Source organism: Stegodyphus dumicola, chromosome X2, assembly GCF_044657685.1.
Source record: "Stegodyphus dumicola isolate Sdum_Otavi_A_Nest chromosome X2, ASM4465768v1".
Lineage (NCBI taxonomy): Eukaryota > Metazoa > Arthropoda > Arachnida > Araneae > Eresidae > Stegodyphus > Stegodyphus dumicola.
Window position 1 is genome coordinate 149,372,307 of NC_140781.1, and position 26,860 is coordinate 149,399,166.

The 26,860-nt window shown below is 34.6% G+C and overlaps 1 protein-coding gene across 2 annotated transcripts in view; it reads left to right on the top strand.

The window, feature by feature from the left end:
- LOC118184567 (uncharacterized) overlaps positions 1–26,860 on the top strand; it is a 761,893-nt gene that overhangs the window by 111,247 nt on the left and 623,786 nt on the right. The window contains exon 1 of one of the 2 annotated variants that reach the window (XM_085809992.1): positions 25,085–25,458. The exons of the other annotated variant lie outside the window; for it this stretch is intronic. Within the exon in view, the coding sequence (XP_085666118.1) occupies positions 25,421–25,458 (38 nt within the window). The 5' untranslated portion in view covers positions 25,085–25,420. Of the gene's footprint in view, positions 1–25,084; positions 25,459–26,860 lie in introns of those variants that run through there. 2 annotated transcript variants of the gene reach the window in all.

A 26,860-nucleotide genomic window follows, 5' to 3' on the forward strand; every position in this document is an offset into this window, starting at 1 on the left:
TTTAACTAAAATACAGAAGTGCAATATATGAGCTAAATAAATAAAAAAAAAACTACTTACGTATTATCCCGTTGACCGTAAAGCTGTTTCCAAGCACAGCGATTAAGTACCAGTTATGGATAAGCGTGATGTAACAACACACTCATAATATCTGAGTTTTTATTTGACGTAACCCGACTGATTCTCGATAAGCCACTATATGTTTTAATAAACAAGGCTGTAAGTTAACTGTCTTTGCTGTACTTCCTCCCCCCCCCTGCATTTTGAAACAAAATGCCTGAAATTTGGTACCTGTCTTCTAGAGAACAGCAATTGTTTTCAAATTTATGGTATTCTACAGTAAAAAAAGGGTGTATTAATAAGCACGATATGGTCGGCTGAATACGGCCGACAGAACAGCATTAGATTGGAGCAATTACATGAGGAGAGTTTCTACCCAATAGCGTCCTTAAGAGAATTTCGTTAAAATCGGAGATCCTAACATAGTAGAAATAGACGGAAACGTTTTTTACGAAGCGCAAAAAAACGGATCCTGATTGTTTATTAAATAAGGAGGCATTTGTTCCTTCAGAATTCATCAGGAATGATTGGCGAAACTTTGGTGGGAATTTCACGAACTTTCATGTTTCGATGGTAACCAGCTTTCATGGTCAATATTTAAGTACCAAAACAAATTCTGATAACATTTCCAAATAAAAAATTCAAATAAATTTCAAATAAGAAAATTATCTTTACGATAACAATTATTTAACTTATACATTTTAGTAATAATAACAACAAACGAGTTGTTATTTTCTTGTTTATTTTTGAGACATGAACTTTCAGTACCCAACTCTAAGAAATTCCTTCCTCTCAGTATATCTAACGTAATATGTGATTAATTAATTATATAATGTCTTACTTCGATTATCAGTGTAATGACTCTTTAGTTTTATGGATTTTCAATACTTCCTGGACGTAGTGTGAGAACAGATCCTTTCTCTAATGTCTGAATCAGGAAACGCCCAAGGTATGTCGACATCTGGGTTGAAACTCTTTCCTTTGCGGCTAAAAAATCTAATGTTAAAGAACCATTTTAACAAAACAGCTGAACGAAATATATTTATCGACTAGTCTAAAGAGGACACATAATTCATAATGACTCACATTTATTCACCATTATCCCTTGTATGCAGACATCAGAAGATATAGTTAAACAATTTAATGGAGTTAAAGTTCAAACCGTATTTGCTTATAGCAAGCATATTTCCTGTTTTGTCGTACAGCTTAACCACACCTTGAATTTTTTCTATTCTCTTGATTTTTCGTGCATTGTGGAAGCATAGTAATTCTTATATACTCTTTCCGAAAACGCAAACCGGACTTGAACAGTTGCATCTAAGTTCCTGCAATGTGCAATAAATGGTTAATATATCGGAAAAGTATTTAAATCTTTACCTTTTGTAGGCTGTATTCCAACCAAAATGCTAAAAATAAAATAAAAACAAATAAAGCATGTTTCATCTAATCATTTGTAAAATCTCCTCAGCTCAGCTTGAAAAAACAATTTTGATGTTCTCCTTGGTACATCGTCAGTTTATTGAAAACAAAAAATAAAGAACAGTTTATGAAAAAAAAAGACTGTGAAAAAGTCGACAAACTTTGCAAATATTTGATGTATGCCTTTATAGCTTTTATTCTAAGAAAATGTTGCCTAATCATACTTTAAGTATTGAAGATAAATGCAGAAAAATGCATCACTAATTAATTGTTCCCCCCGTGTGATTGCAATAGATTTTATAATTTGGAATAGTATATGACTTCAGAGACAGTAATATCAAAGAAAGAATATACCTCACTATTTCGAGCTTGAATATTTGCAGCTTTAAACATCTAAATTCAGGCTTTCGAAGTTTGAATTCGGATAACTGAAGCAACCGCTTAATTAATCCAAAATGTTATAATCTTGATGTATCTCAATTAACAGTAATCGATAGCTTATAACCGGATCTGAAGTGCTTAATACCTCTGAGCACTGCCGTAAAGAGAATCAATGGGCCCTGGTATTGATTAATGAATATGATGCTGGCTTTTAAGTATGATATGCGAAAATTAGAAAATTAATTTGATGAATAATTACTTTTTAGAAAATAATCTTATCGTTGGGCCCGGGTTTGAATCCCTGAGTAGGCTTGGATGTTTGTAAGGTTACAGCCTCCTTGCGGCATGGAGGCACTTAAAATACGCGGCGAGCCGAAACTCTCTTTAGTATTTTGGTGGTGGAGGAAAAGAGGTGGTAGACCGTTTGGACCCGTCATCCGGGGCGGGGGTCTCCTTCAAAACTGGGAGGCAAAATCATATTGCCACTAATAAGGTGCCAGAGACCCATTCCAGTAACAGACTCCATCCTGCACTCCTCGCCAAGATAAAATTCGTGAATTTGTTTTGATGTTACTGTCAGACAAGCAAGAAAAGCCGCAACAAGAAGAGAACTGGTCGCTTTGTAACACATTTGTAGATTCGAACTACTTAGCTAATACAATTACAATCTCATTAAAGTGTCACTTATGTTCTGTGAGATTAATTATTACACTAGAATAGCTTATCATCAAACAAGCAGACACATGATCAAAAGACTTCATGTTTATTCTACCCCCATTTCTGTATGATCAAATTAAAATATACAACATAAAATTATCAGCCAATTTGGACTTGGTTTCAACACGAAGCTCCCTTTTATTATGGATATAAATTCAGTAATTTAAATCTGACCTATGCAGAGACTGACTATGCAGTAGACCGCAAGAGAATTTCGAACACACTAACCAAGCAGGATCTGGCCCACCAGCGGCCGAGCGATAAAGTCGCTGAACACTGGCAGCTCGGACCAAGGTTCGAATCCAGCGAACAGGCTGGCTGCATGAGTGTGTTTATGGCTTTTCCCATGTGTAACGTGTATACGACCGTTTCCCTTAGAAAGTCCTCCACGAATCCATGCCTCCCCTTAGGGAGATAGCCCTCGAGGCTTTGCCCTAATTACATAAACAAAACGAAACGAAGCAGGATCTAATTTCGGCCTAAAGTAATTCCAGCAGGAATAGTCTTTCTCTATTATCGACAGGACAGTGGAAGCAGCCCGAAATTCTCACATGCCTGTTCGTAAAATTCTACTCTAGATAGTTAAACTGCTCGCCACTCAAATTCTACATAAATTCTGGTATAAACGAACCTCGAGGCGAAAAGAAGCAAAAAAGAAAGAATTAAATTAAACTGATATTTCGTTAGTAAAACTTGAACATAAAAATGCTACATCTTAGAAAGACGGTCATATACGGAAAGCAGTCACCATGAGAAATTTGACTGCAGGTACTTTGCATCTGGTAACTTAACACGTTTTAAATTGTAAGATCTTTGTTGTTATAACACTCTTGTTTAGTGCCTTGTGGTACTTTTAAACGTGACACTGCAGAAAGGTGCGAAAACATTATTCGTGCTGCAGGTTGAGAAATCAGATTGTTTTAGGAATGATGGATGAATTGGGTGATCTGGTGGCTAAGGTATTCTGATAGAAACGTGTGCATGAGTCACGCGAAACTATAGTTCTCATTTTTTGGAATCTGAGGAGCTTAGTAGTTTTGAATAACTACTGCTAAAAATCAGCTTTCCCTGACCCTGTTACCTTAATCTTATCCTGGGGAAACTCTACCTCTTTCATTTGGAAAACTGTTACTGGAAAAATGATACATTAAAAATATTATGTTGCAACTTACCCTTCTCTTTTGTTCGGAACATGTGAAAAGCTTCGTGTAATTTAATACATGTATACATCAAGATTTCTATGTGTGTGTACGTGTACTCTGTCACGAACGTTCAAATATTAGAGATACCATTATGCGGCATGATGATTATTAATTTTTTATATGGCCTCTTATTCCACAGTTCCTGTTTTTTTTCACTTGAATGTTTATTAGATCAAACTTTGCTTAATGCATTCCAAAACACAACGGAAGCTCTAATCTAGCACGTTCCATACAAGAAAGCAAACGCTAACTATATCACTACTATATATTCACTATATCAGCCTTCAAATGAACCTAAATCCTGCAGCATATTTAGAAGCAATCCATTTATTAAAAGTATTTTAAACACAGATTCATTTAATAAAAACAAATTTACTAAAAATATGTATACGTATCATTTACAGACAATTTATGTACTCTAGCCACAGACAGTATTTTAAAATTACTTAATGCTACAAGCTATATTTTTAAATACGTATATGTATTATAATGGCTTGCTTGGTCGCTTTTTCTTTCTGCATTTGTAAAAGCCATTTTAACTAAGGAATTGAGTCTATGTAAGCACATGACTTTAAGCCTTAAATGCATGTAGTTGCCATATGGTAACATACTCATATTTAGTCATGTAAGCACATGATTTTAAGCCTTAAATGTAGTTGCCACAGGGCAATATACCCATATTTAGTCATGTAAATCAAATCAAAACACAAATTTTAGCTTACTGCATAGTTAACCAATTGGATACATACTGTTTACGTATATAGTTTTGAAGGTTTAAGAGTAGTGTAACGGTCATTATTGTCAGTTGATGTGTAGGGTGTGAACATAAATTTGTGTTTAAGAATTTTTGATTTTGTGTTTTTCGTTATTTTGATGTATTCAAAGTTTTAAAATTGTTTGAGCAAGTTTATAAGGTATGTATTAATACATAAAATCTTTATTACACGTTTTCCTATCGTATTTTTTTCGTAATGTAGCCATTTGTCAACAATAGTATTTTTTCAAAAAAAATTGGAATAAAAACTTAATTTAGATTTTTTTTAGTATTTTTCCTATTTTATTTGATATCATTGATAATGTATTTTTGAATTAAATTAAAAAATAAAATAAAAATAAAAATTCATGCATTTAAATGTTAAAACAAACAGTTTAAATTTATTTTAATCGCAGCTTAAATTTGACAAACTTAAAATAAGCATGCTGTTATTTCTATTTGCTTAATACTATAAATACTAACTGATTTCTTAGTTTTAAAATCTGGATGAACGCTTCGAAAATTCATTGGGTAAATTAAAATATTTACTAAAGCTATTGGTTCCAGTTAATATAGGAATTTTTATAGGATCTTCACTGTTCTTGTCTTATTTAGAAGAAAAATTTCAACAAGTTAGCCTATTAGCATTTTAAGGCATATAACATTTGAAAATAAAACAATACAAACACATGCAGTTCAATAAGAGGAAGTTAGTTCATAGCAAGAGGTCCAGGTAAAGGGAATGGAGTAGAACCTGAAATTAAAATTAGCGACAGTTCGCTCCCACGTACAAATAAACCGTGAAACATCCTTGGAAATGTATGAGATTTGGAAACTAGACTTTATTCATTACTCTCAGCAAGGTTAAAAAAGGAAGACATCGAAGTCATTATTTGCTCAACCGAGGCTGTTCGTTATTTGCGGAGAATTTCGAAATCAGCGGAACAAATGAATACGTGGTGCTAAGTTCCTTTCCAGAATTCGAATTTGTTCCTTTCCAGAATTCAAATATGCATTATGAATTGCGAAAAATTCTAATATTTTTTAGTGTAAATAATTTTAGACTTAAATGCATATACGTGTTATAGTAAAATAAATATAGACATTTTCAAGAAGTTGCGAAGGATAATATGATTTTAAGCACGCTTTGAAATTTTTAAAATTATGGTGTAGTTCTAGGTATCGTAGGCATATAACTTCGCTGTACACTTGAGACAAAGTCTGTTAAGGATTCCCACTTAAGTTAGTGAGTGGTGGGAATTAGACAGTTAATATGTAATGGGAATATCGCAATTAATAAAGAATGGAAACAACACAATTAACAAGTAGTGTAATCATTAATATATAACATGATGTATTAAAGCTTTTCACTGCTTAGCTCTATAGAGCTTACTATAAAAAATTATGCGCTTTATCATTTACCTAATTTTTTCATGTTTGTGTGCATGCTAAGTGCCAACCGTGTGTTTTTCACATTCAAAAGAGAACACTGTAAAATCTTGTTAGCTGAAAATTTTCACCTGTTTTGCTTCATGTTTGAGATGGATACTTTAACATATTCAGATGGCCGCAAAAGAGGCTGCAAACGCTTTGAATTTGATATTCCCTATCAGAAGACCCTGCATCAAAATTTCTAGAATGCTGCAGCCAAAATTTTAAAATATGGTCAGGATTTAAGTGGGACCCTTTAATACAACTAAAAAGGGCTGTGAAACTAGAATTAAAACAGATAATTAGAAGTGTTTTTTTTCCCTTCCCCAACTTCTTTACTTTATGGAAGTGCACGGCGGTAAGTTAACACACGAAAGCAAAACTATTTAATTTTTGATATCATATTGCCATTCTACTTGGTTAGACTTACAATCTTTTTATCCTTCTTTCCTTTTTACATTAAACTGATCACGTGTAACATGTATACGAACTAGTTTTCCTTAGAAAGTCCACTACGAAGGCATCCCATCTCTTAAGCAGATAGCCCTAGTGTGCTCTGCCATAGTCAACTAAACCAAACCTAGTCAGTAAACTGAATCATCGAAATTCCGGCCAAAATGCATAGCAATAAATTTTCATATACACCTATAAAGGTATAGAAATACCAATTTAAAAAGGATTCATCAGACTGATTCTGCATAGAAAAAATTAAATTCCCTTAACATTTATACGCCTATTTGCATAAACTTCCTTGTAATTTGTATTTCTTTACCGTTAAATAAATGCCACTTTAATTAATAAATCTATCCTTCTTCGCAGAAACATCAAAATTAGGTTAAAAATGTTTTTGTGAGTGTCGTCTGCATTTTGAAATCTGTTAAGCTGAAAAAAATTTTAAACGAAGCCATTTTTTCCCCTATGTGATTTTAATTGCTTTACACTATTTAAATTCATATTATTCAGATAACTTAACGATAGGTTTAGAAACTTTTTGTGTGTTTGTTTCTTTAATATTTTCTTTAAAAATGCTTTAATTTATTATACTAAAACAATATTTTGGATTTATTGACTTGCAAAGTCATTAGGTTTTTTTTTTTTTTTTTTTTTTTTTTTTTGTGCAGAAGATGTGAAATGTGAAAAATGTGCTCTGCTCTCGGGAACTCGAGCCTGTACCTCTCGAAATACGTGCCGAGTGTGCTACCGTTACACCACGAAGGCATGCTGGAATGAAGGAGACTACCTTATATACTCTCCTTTTTAAAGGGCGACTGGGGATTAGAGGACCCAACTTCCAAATTCTGGTGGCGACGAATTAAATTCCAACACCTTTTAGTTCGGACGCTTACCTGTAAATGCATTAGTTTTTTTTGGGGGGGAAAGGAGACATGAAAATGCTCTATGCCCTTACCGGGACTAGAACAGTGGACCTTTCGAATACGCGTCGGATATGCTTCCAATTACAGTACGAAGGTATCAGGAAAGGACGGCGAAATACCTTATACATTAAACATTATTAATACCATACTGAAATCCCAAGTTATCAAAAAAAGAAAAACCAGAGTAAAAATACTATAAATTATATAAAAAATCGAAACAAAACGGCGTCTGAATTTTAAAAACGAAATTAAATTTTTAAGATATTCATTTGTTTGAAATAAGATATTAAGCAAGCATTTAGAATAAGAGTTTAATAAACTTCAAAATTAATGAATGAATTTTAAGTTCATGTTTTAAATTTTAAACTAAAATTAACTTCTCCGAAAATTTAACATTTTTTTATTGGGATTTTGAACAGAAATAAAAATTTGCAGCATGACGAAAGTCTTTTAAAAAGGAAAATAGGGAATGGCTTTGTTTTTATAAAATTGTCAGAACTTTAGTTCCTGTTGCAAAAGAATGAATGGTATCCATTGAAGGCTAAATAGAAAGCAGTTTCAGACCGTCCAAACGCATGGTACAAATTCGGGAATCGTAAGTTATGTCGCTCAAAGGAACTTGATGGAACCATATTCACAGCATTCTTTCCATGGGTCTCAAATGCACATTTTCTTTGCCTTCTAATACTGGTAGTTCAATCAGTGTTAAATTCTGGCGAACTGGCTGCTAGGAAGGTGTTATTGTTTTCTCAATATATATTGCATATAAGCCAATTTCTTTAAAAAGTTTTTCTACGAAGGCATCTTTCTGTTTAGGCAGGGAAGATTTCAGCTTGGCTAATATTTACATTTTCGTTTCATCGTCTTTCTCAGCATCGCTGCAAATTTTGTTATTCTCTGAATCTATGCCGTGAAGGAAAATGTTTTTATTCATTACTTGAAATTTTCGTTAGCTGTTTTATGAATTTATTCCCTCTGAAACGTCATCCTTTGAAACATGCCTATGAATTAATAGATATTTAGGGTTACTTTCATTTTTAACAAATGTAACACACATTGTTTTCTCCGCTTTGCCGTAATACACAATAGGAAAGCCGTTAAATGTCTCATTACTGATAAAGAAAGACCAAAAATACAATTACTGAAAACTCGCGAGTGTTACTGATTTCTCCCAATTATTTCTTTAAACTGTTACTGACTCGGTTTACAGAGTCCTCTTTGAATAGAGACACAGTTAATTAAAGTTCTAATGTAATTTAATTAGCTAATTACCTACTTAAATTTGCAGGGGATGTTTAAAAAATCCCAAAACGGAAAGAAAGTAAACAAATTCAGTAGATAAATCAACTCATCAAATTATTCTTGTTACTAATGATTTTATTTATATATTCACTTTTTGAGTATGACATTTGATATATGTGTTACTTTTCTTAGGATGTGATACTTCAATTTGTCTCAGATTTTTCAGTTTATTTGGTAGATTTATAGCGACATTCTTGTTAACATGTTTCATACTAGCCCGTTTTAAATGCTTATTTGTCTTAAAAACCATTCTTCTGCCATTCTGTCATTACTACAGTCGAGTGAATGATGAAGGAAATATTTTCAATTCGTTTTCAAGAAAGCAGAAAGTCAGAAGTGAAAATTATGCTATACAATAAGAATAACAATAGGAATAAAGAAATTTACCGACATGGACTAACAAACATATATTTTCTCACACAAACTATGATAAGTAATACTTTCACTGATCCGGAAATAGACCGAAAGCAGTATCTCTGGCTTAACGGAAAACTCACCGATAACTGAATGCATTACTATCGTATCCACTTAGCGAGGACATCAGAGCCGGTGCAAGCAGTACAGTCGTAAGAGGCGACAGAATTTAGGGGCGGCAAGATTTTTTGAATTTAGAGAATTAACGTGCAGCAAAATTTAGGGATGGCAAAAATTTTAGAATTTAGAGTAGTTACCAGATACCAGAACTGAGGGACGGGAAAATTTTTCAAATTTAAGAAGGTGTTAGCGAAATTTAGAACCTACAGAGATTGGGCCTGAAGGCTAGCGCCGGCCGTGTATCCACTTAGCCTTTAATTCATGACAAATGTGTTCACTTTCTGTTTTTGTATTTGCGAAAATATTTACTGAAACAGTCCATATATGAATCGAATAAGTGAATGAACGAAACTCATTACGATTTGAATTGTATAGGAATGAGAATGAGAGAATTAAAAAGAAGAGACTAAATCAAACTTTAAAGGTGTATAAACATTTTGAGATTTGACGATAAGCTTAAATGAAATTAAATAATAAATAAATAATATTAAACAAATATTAAAGAAGGTGAATCAGTAGTTATTTTATTGTTTTATTTTACAACATAACTCAAACTTTGCTCAAGAATGAGCGTTAAATTAACAAAAGAAATCAACTCATGAAATTTATCAAAAACTTTACTGTACACATTGTTTCGATAAAATAGTTAAACATTAATAACAGTGCCTAAAAATTAATAACAAATTGCTTCAAATTTATACTGTGCACTACTATGCATTTCCACTTGATGCGATAAGCGCACCGCGTGCAGTTAGAGAAAAATTTAGCAGCTCTTTCACGTGGCGGGAGGACAAGAGGGATGAAGTTTTGCTCTTTAACATTGTTAGACAGCTGAGTGCGTCTACGTCACACATATTTCTTTTCCCTTTTATAATATAAGATAAATTAATGTGGAGTAGTAGCATTTTCATACTGATAAAATTACACTACTCCGCATATACTTCTAAGAACCACAAAGGTCCATGCTTTTCCCAGCATTTGAACTTCAGTCCTTCGGCTTCCAAGCAACCTTTGCTAATTATTATCTTGATTTGGTTGCATTTTTTGTAAGTTATTCGGCTAAGCCAGTTTGACCTCATTAGACAGAATATTTTTAATATATCGAAATAAATGTCAGTAGAAATGTAAGATGAAAGCAGAGACATAGGAAACTGGGAATCTTGAGAGTAAAGTCTTTGTCCCAGAAGCGGATATTGCCGATGGAACAGATTATGTTCCTTTGAGTAACATTGCGATGACATTCATAAAAGGCGCTATTATAAAGGGTGTCCCAAAATTAACGCGAGATTTGAATTTGCCACCATTCGTGTAGTAACATGTTGGAAATCCTATTAAAAAAACCATTTGACAGCTGATAGTTTAGGGTTAGTAGAATTGAAGCGTTACACGATAGAACAATGTGTTTTCATTGTTGAATAATATTTGTAAAATAATAAAAGTCTGGTGGCTACAGTTCGAAAATTTCGTACAAAATAAGGTCGGAATAATGATTTAACTTCGTCATCTATGAAGAACGTAATTGAAAAATTCAGACAAACTGGATCAGTTGGTGATGCTAAACGCACTGGTCATCCAAAAACAAGCCGTTCAAATGTCAATATCGAAGCAGTGCGTGAAAGCGTTGGTGAAAATCCAAGAATATTAATTCGGCGTCGTAAACAAGAATTGCTCAAATTGAATTCAAAATTCCTGCTTACAGAAATCTAATGATTCTAGAACTTAAATTGCCAGAAAGGTAAATGTTTGAGATTTTAGAAACGCGTACCTATTGTATCTGGAAGAATTTTTAATCAGTTTTCCTTAGAAAATTGCAAATAGAAAAATTCAGTTTAAAATAGCTTTCTTATTTTTGAGCCATATATACAGTCATGTGCAAAATTTAGAGAATTTGCAAATTATGTCTATTTTTACAAAAATTATTGAACAAAAGGTGCTAATTATTCGGCCGAAGAATTATGCAAATATTCAGAGTCGAATCCATAAGCGTACAGTTGCGTGTTTGCGGAGCTGTGATTGTGGATTGAATGAAAGCGCAAAAAGTGTTTTCGGCGATTTGTGTGCTAGCACTCCTTCACGACATTCGTCGTGTTTCTTACAAGAGTTGGGGAAATTTTATAAAATGAGTAGCTACGAACGTATGGATGACGAAATGATATAGAGAATTATCAGTAAAATGAAGGCACGCCAGTCACAAGCGCAGGTGGCTAGAGAGCTCAATGTAACACCCAGTGTTGTCTACAATTTGTGGAAACCGTTAAAGAACACTAGATCCTTATTGAGAGAACTCGCACGAGGTTGACCAAGATCCACAACGACAAATAAGGATCATTATTTGGCACTTTCAGAGCGGCGACGCTGGACTGCTACAGCTTCACAGCTCTCACTTGTGCTATATGCTGCCACTACCCCAGTTTCACGGTCTACAGCTGCCTGAAGGCTTTATGAAATAGGGTTGTATGCAGACCCACGGTCCGCGTCCCGCTCATTGCAGCACACAAGAGAGAGCGTTTAACATGACGCAGACAATATGCACTTTGGGCTAGACTTCACTGGAGCACCATGCTTTTTACAGACTTCACTGGAGCAACATGCTCAATCTAGGTTCAGCCTGAGCAATGGTTCTTGGCGTACTTGTGTCTGGACAGAGTCTGGAACACGATACTGGCCCTGACTGTTAGGGAAAAAGATCATTATGGAGGGGTAGGTGTATTGGTTTGGCCAGACATTAGGCTGGACGGCTGCATACCCTTGCATGCGTTTAACAAAGGCTCCCTGACTGCTATGAGAAGATCTCCGAGCCCTATGTTCGGCTTTTACGGAGCGCAGTTGTCCTAGGTTCCTGTTAACGGACGATAATGCTCAGCTGGTCGACAATTACATGAAAAGTGAGGATATTCGCCGCGTGGATTAACCAGCCGTATCTCCTGACCTTAACGCTATACAGGATGTCTGTTGCGTTCTGCGGGGGCAACTTCATCTCGCCATGTCCCTCCAAGAATCATTCTGGAATTGAAAAGTGCCTTGCGCTGCAGAAGTGGGATCGACTGCCACAGGGACTCCTCAACTGCCTCCTGTCCAGCATACTGTCACTCTGGCTCTGAGAAAGGATTATACCCATATTGGACTCACTTTCAGTTCGATATCCCAACATGAGTTTCGAAGATCCTTGCACTATGAGCTTTACTGACAATCATACGTACAGAAAATGACTTAAATGGTGCATCTCTTTTTCTGTTATAAATGTATGTTTATAACATATTTCATTAAAAGCTATCCATTAGTGTTTTACAAATTCGACATAATGTGCAAATTCTCTTAATGTCGCGATCTATTATATATATGTGAGTTGAAGTTTTTGTGAAAGGTGAAACCAATCCAGTTTTTAGTTATGACCGAGAAATATTGTTGAGTGTATATGACTGGTGCGAAAATTACAAGCATTATTACTGGTGGTTAAAACAACATTTTTATTTTGAAGAGGAACAATTATTCAGAAATACATTTAACTTAAACTGGTACAACACTACGAGTGGTAAATGCGGCCCACAATTTCTATATATACGGTTTACATTTTAGATAATAAAAAAAGAAACTTAGCGAAGAGACGTGACTTTCCTTGGCAGAGCAAGCAGCAAACGAGTGATGCGTAGCAATTGCAGTAACTTTAGTTATAAGCACGGTAAGTCTTTGTTTTAATCCTGAGCAGCGATTAGGCAAAAGATTTCGCACTGCGATTACTTCATGGAAAACGTGATATAACATAATGCAATATGTAGCCTTGAAGAGGGGATGTAGGCAATTAAAATTAACAATTTTAAAAAACCGTTAAAATGAAGTTTATTTTAGTAAAAAAAAATCTTCATATTTTGATACCTTACATATATGAGTGTAAAAGATTTCACAGTCCTCAATAAATAAAACATTTCTGAGCAGATATTTTTCGCGTTAGTTATTGAAGTTTTTAAAACTTCATCACTGAATTGCTTTGTTTAACGGATTTTAGAGTCCATCATTAAGTTAAATAAATTAGAGCTAAAGAAAACGTAAACGCATATCCAAAAATATAAGATATTGAACAAATTCCTACTGAGAATGTTTTAATACTTACTCACTCTTCTTTTTAAAAAATGCGAATGCGTTACATTCCTAATAAAAGAAAATAATATTGTCTTTAGACAATTAATTTTTTTGGTTGTCCGTAATTTGCTTATAACTTCCAACGGAACGAAAAAAAGGGGGAAGAAAATAATTCTTCAAGCACGTTTTGTGAATTGAAAACAGCTCTTAACGTATGACAAGAGACAATGTTTTAACTCTGTTTTTCAAAAATGTAAGTTATTCCCATTAGAGATTTATCTTAATCATATTACCGAATTATTTTGAGATCCTAAGTTCACTGATATGTTTTTCTATCGCCTCTGTATTTCAGTCTCAAGTAAAAACTAAACGTAACAAAATGAATAAATAAATAAAATTATATATATATATATATATATATATATATATCATAAAAAAATTAATGAAATGCGTATTTATTTGTTTTTAAGGCTCCTATTTTTGCAGAGGCTATTAGGTTTTTCGGAGCAAGAAACAGAGAAAGTGAGCCGTATCTTCACCAGGATTCGAATTATACCATGAGTGTAAGCACGGGAAAATGCGGTAATTCCTTACATTCTTCTCCATTTAAAGGACTATTAGGGAGCGCATGAGATCCAGTTAACCAAATACCAGTGATGACGAATTATGGTTCATAACATTTTTATTTTTACGCCACTTCAGAGACTTTTAGGCTTTTCAGACCTAGAAGATTAAAAATCAACTGCATCCTCGCCGGAATTCGAACCATAGGACTTCTGCTTGACAGTTGGACGAGCTGATTACTTACACAACGAGAGAAAGCATGGAGGAATACGAAAATTGTGTACATATTTATAATCCTCCAGCGGCCGAGCGGTAAAATCCCTGAACACTGATAATTCGACCTGGGCCAAATCCTCTTGAACAGGCCGGCTGTATAAGAGCCCTCGCAACTCGCCCTATATGCAATATAAATACGAGACATTTTCTTCTATAAGGTCCTCCATGAAAACACCCCTCCCCTTAGATAGACAGTTCTCGTTTGCTTTGCCATAATTCTATCCTTATACATTTATAAGGAAGAAAAAGTCTTCTATATATATAGTATATTATCTTCTTCGATAGTAATTTACTTTCATGCTTTTATTTCTTCACTTCTTATCTCATACTTTTACTTTTCTCTAGACCTCAGTTTGGATTTGTCTTTGAAAGGACAGAAAATTTGCACAGACTTTACTTTTACGGTTGTTTTTTTTTTTTTTTTTTTCCCTCTCTCTAGTGTCCTGAAACATGCGTTTTCCTAAAACAGGAATCTGGGTTTCAATAGACATATCAAAGCAGAACTTAATTAATAACTTCTTAAACATCAAAGGAAAATTTCAGTAGCGCTTTTACATGCAACAGATGAAAAGGAATGAAAACCTCGGTATAAAATGGATAGTCTTTTTTATCTCTCTTCCTATCTAAATAATTTTAACTTTTGCATCTAAATGAAAATATAAATATAAAACCCCTGTCATCAAAATTTCATTAACTCCCAGCTACTACAGACCTACGAAATCTTCTCACCAAGTTTTATATTTCATTCACCAATTTATGGTCAGTAGCACCACGGAAAAAAATTGTAATGACAATAATAATGAAGCCTGTGGCTACTCCGAGTCCACGATTTTCACATTCTCTCCGAAACTGGTTCCATGTATTAAGAATGTTTTTTCTTTCTCCGTTAGAAATTTGGAGGCCAGTTTCTGTATTCTAAGAAATGGAAGGGGATACTATGTTTCATCTGAAGTAAATTTACTCTGTTCCTTTCAGTCTCATAAAAATAAATACCAGCTGTCTGAGAAAAATTTATAGTTATGCGTCTGACTAGTAATTTGTCTGCCATCTCTCGTGATTTGATGGCGGCGAATAAATTTACTGGCTTATAGTTGTTCTCGTATTAATCATTCTGCGCTACAAATTAAGAGCCCAATGTGGGCTTCTCATTTGTAGCAGCAGGAGACTCCTGCTCTCTTAATTTCCTACCTCTTCGTCCGAGCTATAAGGCTTCTGCTATTGTATGGATTCGGAGAAAGGCTATGTGCAACTCAGCTCAAGCGGATCTCCCCCTCACTCTTTTTTTCGAGGAGGAGGGAATCAATTATTTGATCTGGTCAAATATCTGTAGATTTTCTGTTAAGAAATCTTCAACTCAATTCTTAAAGGTGAATTGAGAGTGTACTCAGAGAATCAGTGGAGTGTAAATTATTACGCCCATCTCTATCTCGACACTTAGAAGTTATGAAAACTGAAAAGCTCTACAAGGATAGAAGTGGTTATTATGCTTCTCTTTAGCCTCAAAACTTCAGAATTGTTGAACATCAATGAATTGTGGAATTAACACATCTACCGTCTGATAGAAAGCGATTATTTCTGAAGCTTCGCTCAGTTTTATAACGGGGTGACAATTATCACAGAATTTATTTGAGATGCTGCTAAGACTATGGAGCTGTTATTTTTTCCTCAAGATTTATTCTGAGGGAGGCATCTAATGTTACCCATTTTGCAAGTGTATAAGGTATTTCTCCCGCCTTCTTTGCACGCCTTCGTGGTATGGTGGTCTGCACGCTGTGCGCGTATTCCAGAGGTCCGTGGTTCGATTCCCGGCGAAGGCGTTGCTCATTTTGTATCTTGCCTGCTCCAAAAATACCTAATGTCTCTACAAGTGTCCGGCCATTTGAAACAATAACATGAATTATTTAGATTAGACTAGATAAATTCAGGTTATTTGAATGCGGAAAAGCTTACGAGAGCTATCTACTTAAGAGGAAGACATTCAAAAATTCGAATGATGAAAAAAAAAAATTGATGAGATTCAAATTTTGAAATTTCAAATATTTCTGAAGATTCGTTGGATATGAGGATTGGAATGTCCCATTGCTAGGGAAGAAAGAAAACATATAAGGCGTATAACAGATTTATTGGACTTGGCGATAAATAAAATTAAAAAAGATTAAATAAGTCATTGTCTAGAATTCATAAAAGAGGCTTTAGTTCTTCATTACAGCATCTTGTCGTGGCCATCCACAACAGTAAAGACATTGCTCAAGTAGAGTTAGCATAACACGATGTAAAGAGCCCTGCAAACATTCGGAATGTCCTGACAAATTTCTTTTTTAAGGCTCAGCTTCATTTTTTATTTTTAAGATGTGAGTGAACACTTGAGCTTACAAATAGCCTCATAAAAACGGTCTAGGGAATTAAGTGAAAGCCACTGAATGTCACCAAACCGAGAACGAAATCGTCCGGAGCATCCAGCAGATTTCTTTATGAGGGTATCTGAAAGGTCAAACTTTCACTCACGCCCTATCTGACATTAGCAGTCCTTAAAGTGTCATTCGTCAGGAGATTACGAATGTCACGCTGAAGACTACATCGTTTCAAAGCATGTGTACTTAAGAGATAGTAGCAATGCTTTAATTATCATGAACAACATATCCAAGACATTGTACTGAAAAAGTGAGGACTGATTTGTGAATCTGAGACAGTGACTTACCTAACCATTTCAGTTATGAGGAGAAGTACTTATGAGGAAAGATATCTTTGTGAAGATCCTTTTTAAGGAACATCGGTTCGTATTTATATTATACATGAGGAAACTACACAGAGATTCGAAGCCAGTATTGCTACCTATGTCTACTGTATTACGTAAGAAATAGCAGCATAATTGAACGTTTCGTTCATTTCCCTCTATTTATTCTTTCAATATACAAAGTATACTTTTACGACTCTTGCTAAATATATCTTCAGTATGTTAGTTTTTTTTTTATCATAGTGGAAGTTCAGAAGTTCATTAGAAAACTCGGCAATTCACCGTGAACTCAAAATTCAAAAATTAATATTTATAGGGTCAAACTGGCCTATACTTTTTTCCGGAAAATTCCAGATGTAAATAATTCTACAATACCAATACTGTATTAACTCATGAAAACAGAAAAAAGGCCGAAGGCCATTCTAAGACAATTATATAACTCCCTATGATCTGTGTATTATTATTTTATCTGATATACATGTTAAACCTACCCCTGTCTTATTACTTTTGCTTTTGGTTTTGCCTTTGCTTGCGTTATATTATTTATACACAGAGACAGATACTACTGTAGAGAATATTCTAAGTTATTGTATGTACTGTTTTTGCAATCATTGGCATTTATTTTTAAACTCTTCTTGACACAGGTCGATTGCACACCTCTACACATAGACGCTGTCAGTTCATTCTAGCCAGACTAGTGGGAAGCTAAGAACTGCTCATCATCACTTTCGGTTCCAAGTCATCTTCACTTGAAGAAGTTAGGACCAGTTTCTTCACTCTGCAAGATGGAAATCATGATATGACAATTAGTTGCTAATTCATCATATTACTCATCTTCACCTTCTGCTAATTATTAGAAAATCTCAAATATTCCGTCAACGCTGTTATACCGGGCTAGCGACTTCACGTCGGGCACCCGATAACTGCGAATGCTTTTCGCTTGAACCGAAGTTTGACGATACATTCTCTAATGTATGACAAAATTACTTCTAAATGGATAAAATGGATAATATACGAAAAAAATTTTGCAGCATATCTTCGCATACGCCAGACGTTTCTTAGAAAATATTTACATATGTCTTTAATTGTGATCTACACATGTACTCAAATTTTACTCTACAATTTTATCTTAAAGGAATGAGTACAGTATTATTATTTCTTGCGATAAAGACATCATCTGGGAACCTAAAATGAGCTTGAAAATTCTCTTGCAACGAATTCAAAATAAAGATATTGAATTTTTATAACTTATTTCTAGTTTGTTTGAATTTTTGAAGTTCAGTTCAGTCTTTTTTCCCAGTTTCAGCTTCCTTCGATTAAAAACTGATTATCTAGTTGAAAGGTCATCTGCTGTAGCTTTGGGAAATAAATGCCAGGTCCAAAATAAATACATCAACGATAGCAAGCACCAACAAAGATTTTAACCTTTGGAATGTCTGAATGGAGCATCTTTATAACGATGTGCGACCATAAAGATAGCGGCACCTTTATGCAGGTTGGTCACTATTCGGAAAGACAAAAATCAATATAAGGATGCCTCCACATGAAAGTGCTCACAACCTTGTGAAGTGCAGTCTCTATCTTGTTAAAAGAAATCTTCGTGTAAAGGTGCGGCCACCTTTATGCCGGGTCACTGTTGTACAGGAAAAATTTTCTTTTGCTTTGCTAATCTGATTAGCAAACTAAGATTGTACTTGCGTAGTGGTGCCCTAGCACCTTTTCGAAAGCTGCTTTTCACAAGTTGGAAACTGATCTTCATATTTGTTTATATCTTTTCCAACAAGGGTCTATTTGCATAAAGATGTTGGCACCTTTGTGACGGGGGATGAAGCCGTCTCATCGGAATACCATAAATGCTTCCAAAAATGGCAATTCAAGCCATAGAAATACTCCTAAAGAATATAGAGAATTCTTTTTCCGCGTTAAGCGTGTTGCAGATACATGCTTTCTTTAACATTTCCCAATAAAACTATCTAGCAAGATGCTGATTTAATAAAAGTTTGTTCTTTTCTTACTCAGAGCAAATAATGTGTTATATTGTTTTGTCTATTGATTTAAGCCGCTGCAGGAAGAAATTTTCTCTTCCACAATAATTTCGCCTGAATTTTCCTTACTTTTTTCGTCATCAATGAATAAATATCGAGTTTCTCCAGGAAGGCGTATATATGTTTATGTTGCTTTTCAAAGAAAATCTCATTTCACACCCTTTTCTTGAACAACAAATTACCACGAGAAAAATGCTCCAGCTACGTTTTATTCTCATCGAGATATGATGTCTCATCAAGGTCACTAAACTCCATTCAGAGAGCGAAAAGTGAAATTTCTTTGATATCATTAGCTTGAAGAATGATGGGAAAAAATCAATGGAATTTTAATACTATTTCAACTTTCTGAAAACGATAGCGTTTTAAAATCGCATACGAGCTTGTGTTAAACAATGGAGGGCGTTTTCGATCATTATGTTTGAGAACTTAAGCAAAAATTAAAGAAATCACATTCAGATTTGTGAAACTTATGTTTTTGATTCACCTCGATTTAAAATGGTCTATTAAACAGAACAACTAAATGTTAAATTGCTTTTGTTGCTATTCCACCTTTTTTTTTAAATAGTTAGTCTGAGTGTTTAGGTTCTTAAAGGTATCAGAAGATTTCATTCAAAACTTTTCATCCAATTGTCCAATCAAATTGTTGTCTAAGCTGAAATAAATGATTATAAAAACTGCCGTAAGTCCTTAGGAAGGACATACGGGAGTTTTTATACTCATTTATTTTTATCCAATATTTTGGATAAAAAAGTTGATCAAATTTCTATGAGCCCTGGGGTACTGGTGAAAGGTAATCGTTTAATGCATGTGTATATTGCTTAGTACATACTTTTCATAGCATAGTTGATTAATTGATTCAGACAAATCATGCTGGCCTATCGTTTCGTTATGAGGATGCGCTAAAATATTCTCTTTTTCTGTCGTGTGATTACTTCATCTAGTGCTTGTTTCCTCAAATCAGATGTGCCGGAAACTTATAATACCAGAATAAGTAAATAAGTAAATAAATCTGAAAGATTTCAGATTTTATATTACGCCCAAAAGGATTATTTTTTAAGGACTATATTTTTTTCATTTACACACATACACGTTTCGATAGCATTTAGGCTGATGTCCCTTTAGGCTAAAAATATTAAAAACAGAATATCTTTAGAATTTCCCATAGACAGTGTTCGCGCACTAGAGATTTTTTTTCCGTGCAGTGTTGCTCCTGCTCGCTTTGAAATAGTTCAGTTTGTTAATCAAAAATTCTTTAAAGGTTTACAAAATATGAAGTAGACAATAAAACAAATTCAAAATTTGGGCTTCCAAGTGCCTACATTTGAGTGGAGAAATACGTTATTCAAAAATCTGTTGGCTCTAGGTACCGTTGTTTTTTCGCAATGCGAGAAACATAGATACGTTCATGTAGATTCTTCATTATTTAGTTCCTTTAAATGTAATACAGGGCGATAGTATTTGGTGGGAACAATTTGAAAAGTGGTAAAGTCGTTTATAGAGATTCGACTCAAAATGCCGTATCGAGACTTATAGTTCTCCTGGGCTAACGCCCCGTTGGGCTAATAATGCAAACAAAAACTCAAAAAGGAATAAAATAAATGCTGATAATAGTAAAAAAATAAAACAATTAGAAATGACAGTTAAATTTAAATAAGATAAGATGATAAATAATAATGCAAATTAAATAACAATTAATTTTAACTGTTGTTAAGTAGATATACAATACTTAAAATAATGGATAGTTATTTTATGAAAATTAAATAAAACAATAAAATCAGTAATCGATGAAAGAGTTGATTATTTTAAGACATAATAAAAGCGAATCGAAGAAAATTTAAGAGTTTGAACAAAATTTCTTCTTTTTTTAATAGGAGGTGTGAATAATTTTATTGAAATATTTTGTGAAAATTGTTTGCTTTTTCAGTTATTAACTAAAAAGAAAGTCTTTGAAGAATTTACTATAAAAGCTAAAATTACACATTAAAAATTATGATATAAATGCTGGAATTATGATTTATTTTTCAGCTTCTCCTTGAACAATAATTGGGATCCTAAATCTTTAATTTAGACTATTCCCTGTGAAATTTTGGCCCACCAGCGGGCGGCCGAGCGCTAAAGTCGCTGAACACTGGTAGTTCTTTCCGAGGTTCGAATCCCGCGAATGGGCTGGCTGCATGGGCGTTTTCGTGGTTTTCCCCATGTGTAACGTGTATACCGGTCAGTTTCCTTAGAAAGTCCTCCACGAAGGCATCCCTTCCCTTAGGCAGATAGCCCTAATGTGTTTTGCCATAATTAAATAAACCAAACCCTGTGAAATCTCCCGAAATCGGTTTAAAAATGGAGCAATTGTCGCTAAATCAGGAATTCTGAACCAGACGAGGAGGGAAAATTTCATAGTTTCAAGGGGAATGCAGTTAGCCTTTTATTTAACTATTAAGTATTTTGCTTTACTTTATAAATATAATAAACTAGAATGTTTTCTGTACTTTTTGTTGTTTAATTTATAGAACAAGATAAAAAAAAACTAATATAAACATAAATAAATACGTATACGTATTTTTCGAGTTTTGAAAAGGAAAAGCGAGAGAATGATCTTCTAGCAGTGGTGAAAGGGGTGCATGGAGAAAAACAGGTTGAGAACCCTTGCACTAAATTTTACTACCAAACTACATGACAAAGAAACACGTTAACTCATTCTTAGCATTCATACGTATTTTATATGATTGATCGAGAGGGGGGCAGTTTATGCAAGGATATTAGTGAAAGATTTACTGTTTTCTAAATTATATTATGATCCTATTAATTTATTTTTGCGAACAGGCCTTTTAAAACTCCTGTAAGAAAGGAAAACATTAGCATTTTAATGCACTTCAGCAGACTAACTTACTTAATATGATATTCGCTGTGTATATCTTTAATCCTTCAGCGATTGAGAGATTAAACAATTATTCTCTTCCCAAATATGCGCTATATCTGTAAGTCGTAAATTTGTGATGGGAGTTGGTTCGTTTGCTCCCACTGCGGTGCTTAACTGGAATGACAGCTGAGTTCTTTCATTACCATCAAAAGATTAAATAGTTTACAGATCATTGGAAAGGAAACTTTTCTGTACTTTTAGTTTGGAGTAGTTGCATGTTTAATAATAAAAGAAGGGCCAGGTGGTCATCATATTTTGCTCTTTTGGTGCGCTTTGGTCTAAATTTCAATTTTCTACGAATATGGGAAATACCAGAACACTGGTGAGAGAGGGAGGAATCCTAACGAATGAATAGGCGGAATAGAAGGAATGAATAGTCTTTTTCAACTGATCAGTGCTTCGTACTTCCTCATATTTTTGTGGTTTAAGACAGTTTCCCTTCACAATTCCTCACTGAAAGCATCCCTTAGGCACATAACTCTTGTATACTTTGTTATAATTAATTAAAAAAGAACCAACTAATCAGAAGTGCGCTTAAACTTATCAGTGGTCGAACGTTGACTTTATATGATTGTTGCAAAGTATATAGGGCTATCTGCTTAAGTAAAGGAATGCTTTGGCAGCAGACTTTCTACGGGAAACTGGTTTATATCCACTTTACACTCGAGGAAACCTAGAACACTGCCGTTCACCTGGTATCGAACCCAGGTCGAACTACCAATTTTCAGCGATTTTACTGCTCCGCCGCTGGTGGGGGGCCTAGCGAATAAGGCCGCTAATCTCGGGTCCAGTTTTGATCATTTACGGCAGAGCACGCTAGGGATAGCTTCGCAAGAAAAGGATTACCTTCTTGAGGGTGTGGGTTCTAACCGAAACTGATTTGACGCATTACAAAATGAAGAAAATCACAAAAGTACGCATGCAGCCAGACCGTTTTCCAGAATCCAAACCTGGATCGAACTGCCAGTGCTCAGCAGTCTTATTCAATTGATCACTAAGTAATCTCGACTCGGGATCCAATCTCGAGTAATTCATTAACAAGAGGATGAGGTGGCTCATCCATATCCTCTTGTTGCTGATCTCCAATATCCCGTAGCACATAAAATGTGGGTTTTCTGCTGTGGGTTCCTAAGCCATTTGTTTTATTTAACTTCGGCCGTAGAATGCAATGCCGCCATTTGCCGGCTTTATTCTGGTATGCCATTTATAGAAGCAGTAATTCTTTCTTTTTCTTGTAAAATGCTTTCTAAATTTTAAGGTTTCTTAATATGGGGCCGTCTTCTATTCGTGATGAATCATACTACTGCATTGTTTTATACAGTGCATGTGGTGCACGCTTAATTCTTTTGAGTAAGTGTTGAACGTCTTAGAAGAGCAATCACCTTCCTCGCTCATTTTCGAATCAAAAACTTCGCCTATGAATCCTCAAAGTTTGGAAATTTGCTAGTCTCCACTGCTTGTTGTATTTTGCGTGTGACGAGTTACTGATTACTGGAAGTGGAAATATAAACAATGTAGGTAGTCTAGGAGTTATTTAATGCAGGGAAATCAATTCATTAAGCATAAAGCTTAGTCCTGAATTTATGTGAATAGTCTTTTAATAACATTTATATCCACAAAATTAGCCTCAAATATGAAAACATTTACAAGCAGACATCATGCCTCAGTATTGTGGATCTTCGGTCAGAAGGAGATTTGAAAATGATGCAGAAGATGAGTAAGATACAAATGTATTTGTTTCATATGACTAATTATGATTTTCATCTATCTAAAGAAATCGTACCATCTAAAGGTAAAGAAAGAAACACAGTTTTAGCATGTAGCCTTCTTATAACAGTGGCAAGAAAACTCTCTCTCCGTCTTTAATGATGAAAGATGAAAATAGTGTACAATAAAGTATTCTGCTAGAAAAAGAGAATTTATCTTCCTATGTATGTCCGTTTGTCAGGTGCAAAGCAATTATATGTTAACATTAAATATTACTTCATACACAAGAATGCACGGAAACTGAAACCCAATATATAGATGAAATATGAAGAACGGTGATTAACTTGCATTTTGGTAGAAATGTAAATATTTGATGTATTGGTATATGATAAATGATGCTAAAAGGCTGAAAAATGCCGTGGTATCATTCTGTATATAATTCCTTTCTTATTTTTAAGCGCTTAGTTATAGCAGAAGCAAACATAATTGATGACTATTTAATTTTGGATTTTAGATGCTTATAACCGTGGAGATTTTCGGTTAGTGTTTCAAGGAAGAAGCTGCTAATTAGAGCAGTCAGATCAAAATTGCAGAGAAAAACAGCTAAACAGTATATATGAGGGCATAACATATAAGAAGCCTAATATATACTAAGCATAATATATAAGAAGAGATTGAGCATTTCTTAAATTAGAAAAAAAAAAATTCAACCCGTTGAAGGAAATGTGAAACCCCTTCAAAATTACAGAACTGCCTTATGTACGAGGTTGAGTCATATTCGGGCTAATGCGAGATGCATGTGCATAAAATGAAGGAGAACGAAAAGAAGATAAATATGACTGATTTCGATAACTGACAGAAGCGGATTTATTCGCTCCCGGAAATCGCACCGCAGTCGTGAGAAAATCGAAAAACTCGCGAAGATCCGCATAAATCGATAATGAGCTCGCACCACAAAACTGTAAACGTTACCATACTCTGCTGCTGCATAGTGGTGAAGGAGCCGGCTACCATAGCTTTCGGCCTGGATTCGAATCCCGGAGAAGGCACGGATGTTTCTTAGCGCCTTGGAGATGTTTAAAATACTGTCGAGCCGAAAGTCCTCTGGACGGGAAGGGAAAGAGGGGTGGAAGAGAGGGAAAAGAGGGGTTGCACCCTGGGGTATGGCTGCTCATCAAATTGGGACAGACCTAATCCAACCGCAGGGCTAAACAGCCCGCATGCTAGAAGTACTGAAAACCCCAACTGACCGTTGTCAGTGCAAAAATAACCATACTCCGTATCTGTACAGGCCCCCTTCATAAATCTGCCACTGGTAACTGAAAAGCATAATTATAACACCAACCACGAGTGACAATCGCAATAGTTAAATTCGAATCATTAATGAATTTTCACTGTTAATTGAAATCAGCAACTAAACTGTGAAAGCGAAAAGCGCGCACGCTGAATTCACTATCTTGCTTCAATTTACTACGTCCACTTCATTCATTCATAGTTTGCATTGCCGTAAGATGGCGCTGCGATAGCAAAACATCACCACCGGTTAATACATTTCATCTCGCCAGCTCTGGCGTCCTCTCACGTTTTTCTCCCTCTCTCCATTGTTGTGCGGTCCACCAACGGACAGACGGACGGACATACAAGAAATGGACCGGACTTACCTTTCCCATGAACTCTGGAGAAGCTAGCTTACCTGAGAATTAAAATGCAGTAAAATCAGCCGTAGCGTCGGTGTGTTTATTTATTTAGAGAAGTTTGTTGCTGGAAGTGACACTGTTATGTGGTCAAAATACAACGTGGTTTCGGTGTGACGGTTTAACACGTGTGTTTATTTTCATGGGTTTCTGGTCAGGATCATCATCAGTTTTGTGGTGCGAACTTTAAGACGTTTCATGACTGACAGTCGTAATTTTAATTCGGCGACATGATACACGTGCTGTCAAAGATTCTGGGCCGCAAAAAGTAAGTTTTTGCTTATTACTAATTCATTTCTTAAATTAAAGAAATTTTTTATATTTATTACCCTATTAATAAAGTGGGACGATTATTTCTGTTTGCGTAATATTCTCCTTTGTATATTTTTTCTATGGCTTAAGAAGAAAAATTTACTTTCTTGAAAAATTGAAATCCCTGTTATAAAACTAACGAATCAGTTTATCCTTATATTATTACTCATTATAACCTTGTTTACAAATTGGAAGGCCCGAGGCAAAATCTGTCCCCCCTTTCGCCATTTTTTCAGGTGCCTTTGATACAAATTTTGTGAAATAAAGTTATAATTTAATATATTGCATCCAAACAACAAATCAAATGTACATTTGATCTTTTTATCCGTTTTGTTTTCATGGTTTCAATTTGGTACATGCTGCAAAAAATGTAAACTGCACTCTTAAAGCTAGGATTTTATCTTTTCTTAAAAAAAAAAAAAAAAAAAAAAAAAAACACTGAAAAGAAGTTGGGGAGGGGGGGAACAACGTAGAGAATTTCTATTTGTTTTACTGCAATCCTGAATTAATTTATAAAGATAATACGAAATGAATGTGGTTAAATTGGTTACCGTCTCAATTATTCAATATATCATAGAAAATTAACAGATTTTTATCTTTATGTTTTCCCAAAAACATGGGAAATATTTTGGAGCCTTCTGCTTTTAATTTTATAATTTTAAAGCCTAGAATTGAAAAAAAAAAAAAAAAAAAAAAAAAAGTTAAAATTTATATATCTTAAATACCATAGGATAATCTGAAGACCCCATTAAAAGTGGAGGTCTGTCACACATAACCCTATATACCCCTACGGGTATGAAGATTTGAGAATTTCGGGCTTCCTTTAATATTTAAATATTCTACATTTCGAGAAAGTTAGCCATCTCTTTCTTTTTTTTTTTTTTTTTCCCTGAGGTTGGGGGGGGGGGATCGGAGAGCAGTAGATTTTTGTACGGCCTTGATTCTTGTTACGGCTTTTAATCGGCTTTATTAAATCCTGAATTTTATGAAAACTTTTTTTTTTCCCAGGAGAGAAGAGAAACACTCCAAAGTAAAACTTTAAATGAGGCCAAAAGGCAACGCTATGTTTGTCGCAGATTTTAATCAAAACTCTGTCGATTTTGAAGGCGAGCAGGCATACACGAGGTTGCTGTTTTGCCTCTCTTCTAACTTTATTTTTTTTTAATCAGACAGCAAAAAGAAATTGTCATTAAAAATAATTTTGAGTTCTGTTCTCTAATGAGGTGATTCATAAATTTTATTATTTACTTATTTTTGTAAAATGTTTTTAGAATGATATTTCACTTTATGGAATTTATGTATTATAACTTTGCAGGATTTGATGCCTGTCAGAAACCATTATCGAGATTAAGAGTAAT